We start from the raw sequence: 14928 nt of genomic DNA, 5'->3' as shown, positions 1-14928 counted from the left end.
AGTTACTTACTGCTCTCTCATGTAGTTTACTGTCTGGTTTATAAGTGCCGGGGCTGTGCACACAGTTACTTACTGCTCTCTCATGTAGTTTACTGTCTGGTTTATAAGTGCCGGGGCTGTGCACACAGTTACTTACTGCTCTCTCATGTAGTTTACTGTCTGGTTTATAAGTGCCGGGGCTGTGCACACAGTTACTTACTGCTCTCTCATGTAGTTTACTGTCTGGTTTATAAGTGCCGGGGCTGTGCACACAGTTACTTACTGCTTTCCCTTGTAGTTTACTTCTGGTTTATAAGCGCAGATAACAAAATTAGTTTAACCCTTGTTTAGTTCATGTTGTATTTTGTATACTGGAATATAGAGGATCATGGTAAAAAAAGAATGAGGGAAAATGAGTTGAGTGTGTTAATTTGGTGCTATTGTAATTCTGCTATAGTGGCAGTTGAGATAACAGATGGTCTGTATATGACGTGTCAGCTAGTTGAGTGTGCACAAGTGTTTGAGGGACGTGGGTTACAGGTGAGTGTGCACGTAAGTTGTGTCTGATATGCAGATTACATGTGAGCGTGCTTGTACATTTAGTCTGAGATGCTTAGATAACAGGTGAGTGTGCACTTAAGTTGTGTCTGATATGCAGATTACATGTGAGCGTGCTTGTACATTTAGTCTGAGATGCTTAGATAACAGGTGAGTGTGCACGCAAGTTGTGTCTCAGATATGCAGATTACATGTGAGCGTGCTTGTACATTTAGTCTGAGATGCTTAGATTACAGATGAGTGTGCACGCAAGTTGCATCTCAGATATGCAGATTACATGTGAGCGTGCTTGTACATTTAGTCTGAGATGCTTAGATTACAGATGAGTGTGCACGCAAGTTGCGTCTCAGATATGCAGATTACATGTGAGCGTGCTTGTACATTTAGCCTGAGATGCTTAGATTACAGATGAGTGTGCACGCAAGTTGCGTCTCAGATATGCAGATTACATGTGAGCGTGCTTGTACATTTAGCCTGAGATGCTTAGATTACAGATGAGTGTGCATGCAAGTTGTGTCTCAGATATGCAGATTACATGTGAGCGTGCTTGTACATTTAGTCTGAGATGCTTGGATCACAGATGAGGGCATAATAAATGGGATAATCTGCTAAATAATTCTCATATTCCCATATTAATTTCTGTATCATCACATTATTTTATTTCTAATATAGAGAGATATTGATACATCCCACAAGCACTACAAACAACTTACATATGCACGTGTATTCTCACTGTACAGGTTATATGGATGCAACGCCTTCATATGGCTCAGCGGTTGAGCACGGAGGAGAACCGTATGTGTGTGATCAGGTGAAGACTGAGGGGGATGAAGTTCCTATAGATACGGCTACAGGTGATTAGTGAAAATTTAGTCAAGGGAAGATTCTGTGATGGTGACGTTTTGTCTCATGTAAATAACAGTTTGCTCCTATGGTTACACAGCAAACAGTTTAAGTCTTAGGTAAACCACTTGCACAGTTTTTAGCAAACAAAATGAACTTGCTTACTGTAATATCCCTCTCAGCTCCTCCATGTGACTTCACGGCCAACTTAACAGAATTGAAAGTTTAAAAAATGCCATTTAAATTTATACTTTTGTTTGATTAGTTTAAGTACTGTTTTTTTATCATTATGTATGGGACATGTTTTAGGACACAGGTGAGTGTATGTGTGTGACATGTCTGAGGGATGCGGGGCACAGGTGAGTGTATGTGTGTGACATATCTGAGGGATGCGGGGCACAGGTGAGTGTATGTGTGTGACATATCTGAGGGATGCGGGGCACAGGTGAGTGTACGTGTGTGACATGTTTGAGGGATGCGGGGCACAGGTGAGTGTATGTGTGTGACATGTCTGAGGGATGCGGGGCACAGGTGAGTGTACATGTGTGACATGTCTGAGGGATGCGAGGCACAGGTGAGTGTATGTGTGTGACATGTCTGAGGGATGCAGGGCACAGGTGAGTGTGTGTGACATGTCTGAGGGATGCAGGGCACAGGTGAGTGTATGTGGCATGTCTGAGGGATGCGAGGCACAGGTGAGTGTATGTGTGTGGCATGTCTGAGGGATGCGGGGCACAGGTGAGTGTACATGTGTGTGACATGTCTGAGGGATGCGGGGCACAGGTGAGTGTACATGTGTGACATGTCTGAGGGATGCAGGGCACAGGTGAGTGTATGTGTGTGGCATGTCTGAGGGATGCGGGGCACAGGTGAGTGTATGTGTGTGGCATGTCTGAGGGATGCGAGGCACAGGTGAGTGTATGTGTGTGGCATGTCTGAGGGATGCGGGGCACAGGTGAGTGTACATGTGTGTGACATGTCTGAGGGATGCGGGGCACAGGTGAGTGTACATGTGTGACATGTCTGAGGGATGCAGGGCACAGGTGAGTGTATGTGTGTGGCATGTCTGAGGGATGCGGGGCACAGGTGAGTGTATGTGTGTGGCATGTCTGAGGGATGCGGGGTACAGGTGAGTGTATGTGTGTGACATGTCTGAGGGATGCGGGGCACAGGTGAGTGTATGTGTGTGACATGTTTGAGGGATGCGGGGCACAGAGGTGAGTGTATGTGTGTGACATGTCTGAGGGATGCGGGGCACAGGTGAGTGTACATGTGTGACATGTCTGAGGGATGCAGGGCACAGGTGAGTGTATGTGTGTGGCATGTCTGAGGGATGCGAGGCACAGGTGAGTGTATGTGTGTGGCATGTCTGAGGGATGCGGGGCACAGGTGAGTGTATGTGTGTGACATGTCTGAGGGATGCGGGGCACAGGTGAGTGTATGTGTGTTGCGTGTCTGAGGGATGCAGGCACAGGTGAGTGTACGTGTGTTACGTGTCTGAGGGATGGAGGGCACAAGTGAGTGTGAGTGTGCATGTGTTGTGTCTGGGGGATGGGGGCACAGGTGAGTGTACGTGTGTTACATGTCTGGGGGATGGGGGGCACAGATGAGTGTACGTGTGTTACATGTCTGGGGGAGGGGTCACAGGTGAGTGTACGTGTGTTACATGTCTGGGGGATGGGGGCACAGGTGAGTATACGTGTGATACGTGTCTGAGGGATGGGGGCACAGGTGAGTGTACATGTGTTACGTGTCTGAGGGATGGGGGCACAGGTGAGTGTACATGTGTTACGTGTCTGAGGGATGGGGGCACATGTGAGTGTACGTGTGTTACATGTCTGAGGGATGGGGGGCACAGGTGAGTGTATATGTGTTACGTGTCTGAGGGATGGGGGGCACATGTGTGATGTGTATGAAGGACGCAGGGTGCAGGTGAGTGTATGTGTGTTTTTAATATTACAACTTCATTGTGTAGTTCTAAACAGCTAAAATGTGACCAAAACTATATGATCTATACAGGTGATGTGAAGACTGAAGTCACAGTTAATGCTGAACAAACAAATGATCTGTATGTAAAGAGTCAGCAGGAAGCTGTGAAGCAGGAAATCACTGACAATATCAGTACAGGCGAGTGCATGTGTGTGATGTGTCTGAGGGATACAGATTATCTGCCCTATTAAACACAGGGAGGTTTTTATTAGGGGGGAGAGAGACCTTTTTAGACCCCTCATCTGCTCAAACAAATTAACTCACCTGTTTTTTGTAGGTGATTTATGCTGGCCTGAAATCCAAGTTCAAATGCAATGAGAGCAAGACTGAAAATGACTGCAGAACATGAGTCTATCGGGCCAATTTATTAAACTCCATATGGAGCTTGATGCCTCCGTTTCCGCGCGAGCCTTTAAGATTGCCGGAAACAGCAGTTTCATAAGAACGCTGCTCCTTAACTGGTCTGCCTGCTCTGAGGCTGCAGACATCAATCCGCCCGATCCTATATGATCGAGCTGATTGACACCCCCTGCTAGCAGCCTGCAGGGGGCGGCATTGCACAAGTAGTTCACCAGTTTTCCTGCTGAGTTAGTGTATTGCTTACCTACCTTTAAATCATCTAAAATAATAATTACCAAGTTTTTTTGTGAAATTTTCATTGAATAACATGTTGGTTGATACAACAAATAATCAAAGATTATACAAAAAATAGTCAGTTATTAAAACATAAACTCCACATTATGGATTTCCAGTCTACTCAGGTTAAATGTTTAAAAATTACCAAGCAGATATAATCAGCAGAGAGCTAAAGGAATAGATCAGTGACCTCTCAAACCTAATATATGGACCTTTTGCTTATATCAGTTAGGTTATCTCAATGAAGAAGTGTAATTCTTCCCAAGAAAAAAAAAAAGATGGATATAAAATCACCTAGACGTTTCTGTATAGTATCCCAGAGGCAGAACTTTTTTTCATTTTCTTCAATGAGATTTTTTTTAGTGAAAACTTTTCTGCAGTGTCTGAGGAGCCAGTGTTGCGTTCTTTGCCCTTACTCGGTGTGCATGAGGACAGGTTCATCTACAGCCTCTCTGATGTCTGCTGTACGTTCCCACAGTGTCAGTCTGCCTGGGAACCTGCTCTACTGTACTGCTGGGGTCTATATGCTTATTTTGTAGTGGCCGCTGCTCCATGCTTATACTTTCTGCAGACTCACTACAGTTTCTGCGATGAGATCGCACATTGTACACTGTTCTGCCTTGGGGTATAGTATAATATTTTTCTGAAGATAAAGTAATGGTAACTCTATCTCTCCAGTCTGATATGGGTAGGTGCATCTATTTGCTTTTCTAATTTCTGAGTATTAATTGTTGGGCACAATTTATCACAACACATAACAGTTTAGATCTTAAAATACACTACAATTGAGGTAACTTGTTGAACACAAATGGAAGAGAATTTTACTGGCAGTTCAACACCTATTATCTCTCCATTTCTTTATTTACATAAATAAATTATGTATATATCTTGGCCCTCCCTGGTAATGCTTACCAGTGAGAAGTCCTCTCCCAAAGGGTCGTGAATATTAAAAGACCACTCCCCTGATTACCTATAAAGGTATGCAAGCGAGTTCCTCTTTCTCAAACAAAATGGCGGTTAAACACAAATCTTTTCAGGATGATTGTCGACAGATGGGGTCTGCCAGAAATAGATCTGATGGCTTCCAGAAGGTCAGCAGTTGCCTCTATTCTTCAGTTGCCTGACAACACCACAAGCTCTGGGAACAGATGCTTTCTCTCATGTATGGAGATTCAACCTAATATATGTCTTTCCACCACTCCATCTTCTTCCTCATCTACTCCGAAGGATTCAGAGGGAAACCGCAACATTTGTGGCAGTGATTCCCTATTGGCCTTGCAGACCGTGGTCCCACCTGCTACTGCATCTTTCAGTTGAACCTTCATGTCTCCTTCCACAATCTCCTGACATGTTGTTCCAGGGTCCAATTCTACCGGCACCTCAACGCTTAAACCTAACGGTATGGTTGCTAAGATCACAAGATATAGACAACTGAATATGTCAGATTCAGTTATTGAAACTTTACTACAGGCTAGAAAGAAGGTTACCTCTTTAGCATATTACAGAGTATGGAAAACATTTTCATCATGGATGATTCAGCATAATGCTTCTACTGCCAATATAAAATTACATCACTTATTGGATTTCTCTTACTTGGTGTATTCAGTCCACTGATTCATCGTTACTTGTGGGATATTCTCAATCCCTACAGGAAGTGGCAAAGAGAGCACACAGCAAAGCTGTCCATATAGCTCCCCTCAGGCTCCGCCCCCCCAGTCATTCTCTTTGCCGCTCTAACAAGTAGCATCTCCACGGGGGTGGTAAAGAGTATGTGGTGTTAGATTTGTAGTTTTATTTCTTCAATCAAGAGTTTGTTATTTTAAAATAGTGCCGGTTTGTACTATTTACTCTGAGGCAGAACAGTGATGAAGATTTCTGCTGAGAGGGATATGATTTTAGCACCAGTAACTAAAATCCATTGCTGTTCCCACGCAGGTCTGTTGAATACCAGATAACTTCAGTTGGGGGGAACAGTTTGCAGGCTTAACTGCTTAAGGTATGCTCAGTCATTTTTTTTCTAACAAGACCTGGTAATGCTAGAAGACTGATAGAAATCCCCATGTGGAAAGGTAAGCCATTTTCTGAGACTCAGTATAGAAGGATGGCTTAGTTTACAGGGCTTAAATCACTGGTGGACACTGTTATGGGTAAAATCGATTATTTTTTAATATAATCTGATGTTTGCACAAGTGTTTATCATATTTGGAACACTTTTTAGGGGTTTTACACGCCTGGCATAATTTTAGACACCTATTTTGGCTTAGGAAGGCCTCACAACTCCGGAGTGAAGAAGGAGAGGGCCTAATTTTCGCGCCTCAGTTGCGCAATTCTTTTACGAGATAGCTTCATGCAGCTTCACATGTAGAGTCCAGAGACTGCAGGAGGACTACAGGGAGGCTTATTTTTGTTCCACAACTAATCCCCAAGGAAGGTAGTGTGTTAAACTGGTGGTCAGCTTCAATTTGCTCCGGTTTGGGCAATAAGTGGTTAATTGGCTTGAAACTTGGCGTGCAATCTTTTCAAAGCATTAGGATCATATGGTGTAAATTTCATAAAGATCGGATGTTTTTTGGAGATTTGGTAAAAAAGTGTATGCTTTTTATTATTTAAAGGCACAGTGAAACGTTTTTTCAAAAAGTGTATTTTTCTGTATTTGAGTGCTATCTAAGTCAGTGTATTTTTCTGTATTTGAGTGCTATCTAAGTCTGTCTAACATGTCTGAGCCTACTGATAGACCTTGTTCTATGTGTTTAAAAGCCATGGTGGTACCCCCATTGCATTTGTGTTTAAAGTGTGCTAAGGTATCTAAACATTTTAATGACCATGCATTGACACTTAAAAATGTAGCCCAAGATGATTCTTTGACGGAAAGGTAATGAGGATAGTCCTCTTTCCTCTCCCCATGTGTCGACACCAGTTACGTCCGCGCAAGCGTTGCCTAGTACCTCTAGCGCATTGGCCCCTATTACTTTACAACTATTAGCAGCAGTAATGGATAATTCCCTTGCAGCATTTTTATCCGAACTGCCTATTTTTCCAAAAAAGCGCGATAGCTCAGTTTTAAATACAGAGGATGAGCAATCTGAAGCTTTGGATAATTTATCTGTAGTACCCTCACAAAACTCAGAAGTAGCAGTGAGGGACGGTCTGTCTGAGGGAGGAATTTCTGAACAGGAAAAGTTTCTCAGCAGGCAGAGTCAGATTCCTTAGCATTTAAAATTAAGCTGGAACACCTCCGTGTCCTGCTCAAGGAGGTTTTAGCTACGCTGGATGATTGTGACCCCATGGTGGTCCCTGAAAAATTGTGTAAAATGGACAGGTTTTTAGAGGTCCCTGTATACACTGAGGCATTTCCGATCCCAAAGAGGGTGGTGGATATTGTGACTAAGGAGTGGGAGAGACCAGGTGTACCCTTTGTTCCCCCACCTATGTTTAAGAAACTGTTTCCCATAAATGATCCCAGGCGAGACGCGTGACAGACGGTCCCCAAGGTAGAGGGGCTGTTTCAACACTTGCTAAGCGTACAACTATACCAATAGAGGACAGTTGTGCTTTCAAAGATCCTATGGATAAAAAATTGGAAGGTTTGCTGAAGAAAAATTTTGTTCAGCAAGGTTTTCTTCTTCAACCAATTGCCTGCATTATTCCGGTAACTACTGCAGCGGCTTTTTGGTTCGAGGCCCTGGAGGAGTCGCTCTAGAGGGAGACTTCATATGATGAGGTCATGGATAGAATTCATGCTCTATAGCTGGCTGATTCTTTTTTCACTGATGCCGCTCTCCAATTAGCTAAGCTAGCGGCGAAAAACTCAGGTTTCTCCAACATAGGTGTGTCCGGTCCACGGCGTCATCCTTACTTGTGGGATATTCTCTTCCCCAACAGGAAATGGCAAAGAGCCCAGCAAAGCTGGTCACATGATCCCTCCTAGGCTCCGCCTTCCCCAGTCATTCTCTTTGCCGTTGTACAGGCAACATCTCCACGGAGATGGCTTAGAGTTTTTTGGTGTTTAACTGTAGTTTTTATTATTCAATCAAGAGTTTGTTATTTTAAAATAGTGCTGGTATGTACTATTTACTCTGAAACAGAAAGGTGATGAAGATTTCTGTTTGTAAGAGGAAAATGATTTTAGCAACCGTTACTAAAATCGATGGCTGTTTCCACACAGGACTGTTGAGAGGAATTAACTTCAGTTGGGGGAAACAGTGAGCAGACTTTTGCTGCTTGAGGTATGACACATTTCTAACAAGACGATGTAATGCTGGAAGCTGTCATTTTCCCTATGGGATCCGGTAAGCCATTTTTATTACATAAAGAAAAAAAGGGCTTCACAAGGGCTTTTAAGACTGTAGACATTTTCTGGGCTAAAACGATTTATATATAAGCATATTTTATACTTCATAGCCTTGAGGAATTATTTTAATCTTGGGAATTATGTAAAATAACCGGCAGGCACTGTATTGGACACCTTATTCTCTAGGGGCTTTCCCTAATCATAGGCAGAGTCTCATTTTCGCGCCTCTATTGCGCACTTGTTTTTGGGAAGCATGACATGCAGATGCATGTGTGAGGAGCTCTGATACATAGAAAAGACTTTCTGAAGGCGTCATTTGGTATCGTATTCCCCTTTGGGCTTGGTTGGGTCTCAGCAAAGCAGATACCAGGGACTGTAAAGGGGTTAAATATAAAAACGGCTCCGGTTCCGTTATTTTAAGGGTTAAAGCTTCCAAATTTGGTGTGCAATACTTTTAAGGCTTTAAGACACTGTGGTGAAATTTTGGTGAATTTTGAACAATTCCTTCATACTTTTTCACATTTGCAGTAATAAAGTGTGTTCAGTTTAAAATTTAAAGTGACAGTAACGGTTTTATTTTAAAACGTTTTTTGTACTTTGTTATCAAGTTTATGCCTGTTTAACATGTCTGAACTACCAGATAGACTGTGTTCTGTATGTGGGGAAGCCAAGGTTCCTTCTCATTTAAATAGATGTGATTTATGTGACACAAAATTTAGAGAAAATGATGCCCAAGATGATTCCTCAAGTGAGGGGAGTAAGCATGGTACTGCATCATCCCCTCCTTCGTCTACACCAGTCTTGCCCACACAGGAGGCCCCTAGTACATCTAGTGCGCCAATACTCCTTACTATGCAACAATTAACGGCTGTAATGGATAATTCTATCAAAAACATTTTAGCCAAAATGCCCACTTATCAGCGAAAGCGCGACTGCTCTGTTTTAGAAAATACTGAAGAGCATGAGGACGCTGATGATATTGGTTCTGAAGTGCCCCTACACCAGTCTGAGGGGGCCAGGGAGGTTTTGTCTGAGGGAGAAATTTCAGATTCAGGGAAAATTTCTCAACAAGCTGAACCTGATGTGATTACATTTAAATTTAAATTGGAACATCTCCGCGCTCTGCTTAAGGAGGTGTTATCTACTCTGGATGATTGTGAGAATTTGGTCATTCCAGAGAAATTATGTAAAATGGACAAGTTCCTAGAGGTCCCGGGGCCCCCCGAAGCTTTTCCTATACCCAAGCGGGTGGCGGACATTGTAAATAAAGAATGGGAAAGGCCCGGTATACCTTTCGTCCCTCCCCCCATATTTAAGAAATTGTTTCCTATGGTCGACCCCAGAAAGGACTTATGGCAGACAGTCCCCAAGGTCGAGGGGGCGGTTTCTACTCTAAACAAACGCACCACTATACCCATAGAAGATAGTTGTGCTTTCAAAGATCCTATGGATAAAAAATTAGAGGGTTTGCTTAAAAAGATGTTTGTTCAGCAAGGTTACCTTCTACAACCAATTTCATGCATTGTTCCTGTCACTACAGCAGCGTGTTTCTGGTTCGATGAACTAGAAAAGGCGCTCAATAAAGATTCTTCTTATGAGGAGATTATGGACAGAATTCATGCTCTCAAATTGGCTAATTCTTTCACCCTAGACGCCACTTTGCAATTGGCTAGGTTAGCGGCGAAAAATTCTGGTTTTGCTATTGTGGCGCGCAGAGCGCTTTGGCTAAAATCTTGGTCAGCGGATGCGTCTTCCAAGAACAAATTGCTTAACATTCCTTTCAAGGGGAAAACGCTGTTTGGCCCTGACTTGAAAGAGATTATTTCCGATATCACTGGGGGCAAGGGCCACGCCCTTCCTCAGGATAGGTCTTTCAAGGCCAAAAATAAACCTAATTTTCGTCCCTTTCGCAGAAACGGACCAGCCCCAAGTGCTACGTCCTCTAAGCAAGAGGGTAATACTTCTCAAGCCAAGCCAGCCTGGAGGCCAATGCAAGGCTGGAACAAAGGTAAGCAGGCCAAGAAACCTGCCACTGCTACCAAGACAGCATGAGATGTTGGCCCCCGATCCGGGACCGGATCTGGTGGGGGGCAGACTCTCTCTCTTCGCTCAGGCTTGGGCAAGAGATGTTCTGGATCCTTGGGCGCTAGAAATAGTCTCCCAAGGTTATCTTCTGGAATTCAAGGGGCTTCCCCCAAGGGGGAGGTTCCACAGGTCTCAATTGTCTTCAGACCACATAAAAAGACAGGCATTCTTACATTGTGTAGAAGACCTGTTAAAAATGGGAGTGATTCATCCTGTTCCATTAGGAGAACTAGGGATGGGGTTCTACTCCAATCTGTTCGTAGTTCCCAAAAAAGAGGGAACATTCAGACCAATCTTAGATCTCAAGATCCTAAACAAGTTTCTCAAGGTTCCATCGTTCAAAATGGAAACCATTCGAACAATTCTTCCTTCCATCCAGGAAGGCCAATTCATGACCACGGTGGATTTAAAGGATGCGTATCTACATATTCCTATCCACAAGGAACATCATCGGTTCCTAAGGTTCACATTTCTGGACAAGCATTACCAGTTTGTGGCACTCCCGTTCGGATTAGCCACTGCTCCAAGAATTTTCACAAAGGTACTAGGGTCCCTTCTAGCGGTGCTAAGACCAAGGGGCATTGCAGTAGTACCTTACTTGGACGACATACTGATTCAAGCGTCGTCCCTTCCACAAGCAAAGGCTCACACGGACATTGTCCTGGCCTTTCTCAGATCTCACGGGTGGAAAGTAAACGTAGAAAAAAGTTCTCTATCTCCGTCAACAAGGGTTCCCTTCTTGGGAACAATAATAGACTCCTTAGAAATGAGGATTTTTCTGACAGAGGCCAGAAAATCAAAACTTCTAAACTCTTGTCAAATACTTCATTCTGTTCCTCTTCCTTCCATAGCGCAGTGCATGGAAGTAATAGGTTTGATGGTAGCGGCAATGGACATAGTTCCTTTTGCGCGAATTCATCTAAGACCATTACAACTGTGCATGCTCAGTCAGTGGAATGGGGACTATACAGACTTGTCTCCGACGATACAAGTAGATCAGAGGACCAGAGATTCACTCAGTTGGTGGCTGTCCCTGGACAACCTGTCACAGGGGATGAGCTTCCGCAGACCAGAGTGGGTCATTGTCACGACCGACGCCAGTCTGGTGGGCTGGGGCGCGGTCTGGGGACCCCTGAAAGCGCAGGGTCTTTGGTCTCGGGAAGAATCTATTCTCCCGATAAATATTCTGGAACTGAGAGCGATACTCAATGCTCTCAAGGCTTGGCCTCAGCTAGCAAAGACCAAGTTCATACGGTTTCAATCAGACAACATGACGACTGTTGCGTACATCAACCATCAGGGGGGAACAAGGAGTTCCCTGGCGATGGAAGAAGTGACCAAAATCATTCAATGGGCGGAGACTCACTCCTGCCACTTGTCTGCAATCCACATTCCAGGAGTGGAAAACTGGGAAGCGGATTTTCTGAGTCGTCAGACATTTCATCCGGGGGAGTGGGAACTCCATCCGGAAATCTTTGCCCAAATCACTCAATTGTGGGGCATTCCAGACATGGATCTGATGGCCTCTCGTCAGAACTTCAAGGTTCCTTGCTACGGGTCCAGATCCAGGGATCCCAAGGCGACTCTAGTAGATGCACTAGTAGCACCTTGGACCTTCAAACTAGCTTATGTATTCCCGCCGTTTCCTCTCATCCCTAGGCTGGTAGCCAGGATCAATCAGGAGAGGGCATCGGTGATCTTGATAGCTCCTGCGTGGCCACGCAGGACTTGGTATGCAGACCTGGTGAATATGTCATCGGCTCCACCATGGAAGCTACCTTTGAGACGAGACCTTCTTGTTCAAGGTCCGTTCGAACATCCGAATCTGGTCTCACTCCAACTGACTGCTTGGAGATTGAACGCTTGATCTTATCAAAGCGAGGGTTCTCAGATTCTGTCATTGATACTCTTGTTCAGGCCAGAAAGCCTGTAACTAGAAAAATCTACCACAAAATATGGAAAAAATATATCTGTTGGTGTGAATCTAAAGGATTCCCTTGGGACAAGATAAAAATTCCTAAGATTCTATCCTTTCTTCAAGAGGGTTTGGAGAAAGGATTATCTGCAAGTTCTTTGAAAGGACAGATTTCTGCCTTGTCTGTGTTACTTCACAAAAAGCTGGCAGCTGTGCCAGATGTTCAAGCCTTTGTTCAGGCTCTGGTTAGAATCAAGCCTGTTTACAAACCTTTGACTCCTCCTTGGAGTCTCAATTTAGTTCTTTCAGTTCTTCAGGGGGTAACGTTTGAACCCTTACATTCCGTTGATATTAAGTTATTATCTTGGAAAGTTTTGTTTTTGGTTGCAATTTCTTCTGCTAGAAGAGTTTCAGAATTATCTGCTCTGCAGTGTTCTCCTCCTTATCTGGTGTTCCATGCAGATAAGGTGGTTCTGCGTACTAAACCTGGTTTTCTTCCGAAAGTTGTTTCTAACAAAAACATTAACCAGGAGATAGTCGTGCCTTCTTTGTGTCCGAATCCAGTTTCAAAGAAGGAACGTTTGTTGCACAATTTGGATGTAGTTCATGCTCTAAAATTCTATTTAGATGCTACAAAGGATTTTAGACAAACATCTTCCTTGTTTGTTGTTTATTCTGGTAAAAGGAGAGGTCAAAAAGCAACTTCTACCTCTCTCTCTTTTTGGATTAAAAGCATCATCAGATTGGCTTACGAGACTGCCGGACGGCAGCCTCCTGAAAGAATCACAGCTCATTCCACTAGGGCTGTGGCTTCCACATGGGCCTTCAAGAACGAGGCTTCTGTTGATCAGATATGTAAGGCAGCGACTTGGTCTTCACTGCACACTTTTACTAAATTTTACAAATTTGATACTTTTGCTTCTTCTGAGGCTATTTTTAGGAGAAAGGTTTTGCAAGCCGTGGTGCCTTCCATCTAGGTGACCTGATTTGCTCCCTCCCTTCATCTGTGTCCTAAAGCTTTGGTATTGGTTCCCACAAGTAAGGATGACGCCGTGGACCGGACACACCGATGTTGGAGAAAACAGAATTTATGTTTACCTGATAAATTACTTTCTCCAACGGTGTGTCTGGTCCACGGCCCGCCCTGGTTTTTTAATCAGGTCTGATAATTTATTTTCTTTAACTACAGTCACCACGGTATCATATGATTTCTCCTATGCAAATATTCCTCCTTTACGTCGGTCGAATGACTGGGGAAGGCGGAGCCTAGGAGGGATCATGTGACCAGCTTTGCTGGGCTCTTTGCCATTTCCTGTTGGGGAAGAGAATATCCCACAAGTAAGGATGACGCCGTGGACCGGACACACCGTTGGAGAAAGTAATTTATCAGGTAAACATAAATTCTGTTTTTGCCATCATGGCGCGAAGAGCGCTTTGGCTCAAATCGTGGTCGGCTGATGTGTCGTCCAAAACTAAACTGTTAAATATTCCCTTCAAGGGGAAAGCCCTATTTGGCCCAGAGCCGAAAGATATTATTTCAGATATCACTGGGGGCAAGGGCCATGCCCTGCCACAAGATAGGCCGTTTAAGGCCAAAAACAAGGCTAATTTTTGCTCCTTTTGCAACTTCAGGAGCGGACCTGCCACAACCTCTGCTGCCGCAAAGCAAGATTAAGCTTCCCAGCCCAAAGCAACTTGGAAACCCCTGCAGGGCTGGAATAAGGGTAAACAGGCCAAGAAGCCTGCTCCTGCTACCAGGACAGCATGAAGGGGTAGCCCCCGATCCGGGATTGGATCGAGTAGGGGGCAGACTTTCGCTCTTCGCTCAGGCTTGGGCAAGAGATGTTCCAGATCCCTGGGCATTAGAAATAGTTGCTCATGGGTACCTTCTGGAATTCAAGGATTCTCCCCCAAGGGGAAGGTTCCACATTTCTTATTCGTCTTCAGACAAAATAAAGAAACAGGAGTTCTTACGCTGTGTAGAAGATCTGCTAAAGATGGGAGTGATACACCCAGTTCCAATTGTAGAACAAGGTCTGGGCTTTTACTCAAACCTGTTTGTAGTTCCCAAAAAGGAGGGAATTTTCAGGCCAATCCTGGATCTAAAAATGGTCTTTTCTCCAAGAAGGATTGGAGAAGGGTCTGTCAACTAGTTCCTTAAAGGGACAGATATCTGCTCTGTCTATTCTGTTACATAAGCGTCTGGCTGCTGTACCAGACGTTCAGGTGTTTGCACAGGCCCTAGTCAGAATCAAACCTGTTTACAAGCCTGTGGCTCCTCTATGGAGTCTAAATTTTGTTCTTTCAGTTCTTCAAGGGGTTCCGTTTGAACCTTTGCATTCCATAGATATTAAGTTTTTATCTTGGAAAATTTTGTTTTTAGTAGCCATTTCTTCTGCTCGAATAGTTTCTGAATTGTCTGCTTTGCAGTGTAATTCACCCTATCTGGTGTTCCATGCAGATAAGGTTGTTTTGCGCACCTAACCTGGTTTCCTTCCAAAAGTGGTTTCTAATAAGAATATTAACCAGGAAATCATTGTTCCTTCTCTGTGTCCTAATCCAGTTTCTAAGAAGTACCGACTTTTATACAATCTTAACGTGGTTCGTGCTTTAAAATTCTATTTAAAAGCAA

General features: G+C 44.0%; 1 protein-coding gene across 1 annotated transcript in view; it reads left to right on the top strand.

Moving 5' to 3' along the window:
* The first annotated feature begins 1282 nt into the window (after positions 1 to 1282).
* LOC128658181 (gastrula zinc finger protein XlCGF8.2DB) overlaps positions 1283 to 14928 on the top strand; it is a 69229-nt gene continuing 55583 nt past the window's right edge. The window contains exons 1-2 of the mRNA XM_053712696.1: positions 1283 to 1391; positions 3400 to 3507. Of these exons, the coding sequence (XP_053568671.1) occupies positions 1283 to 1391; positions 3400 to 3507 (217 nt within the window). The remainder of the gene's footprint in view (positions 1392 to 3399; positions 3508 to 14928) is intronic.

Source organism: Bombina bombina, chromosome 4, assembly GCF_027579735.1.
Source record: "Bombina bombina isolate aBomBom1 chromosome 4, aBomBom1.pri, whole genome shotgun sequence".
Classification (NCBI taxonomy): Eukaryota; Metazoa; Chordata; class Amphibia; order Anura; family Bombinatoridae; genus Bombina; species Bombina bombina.
This window is presented reverse-complemented; position numbering and strand designations above follow the sequence as displayed.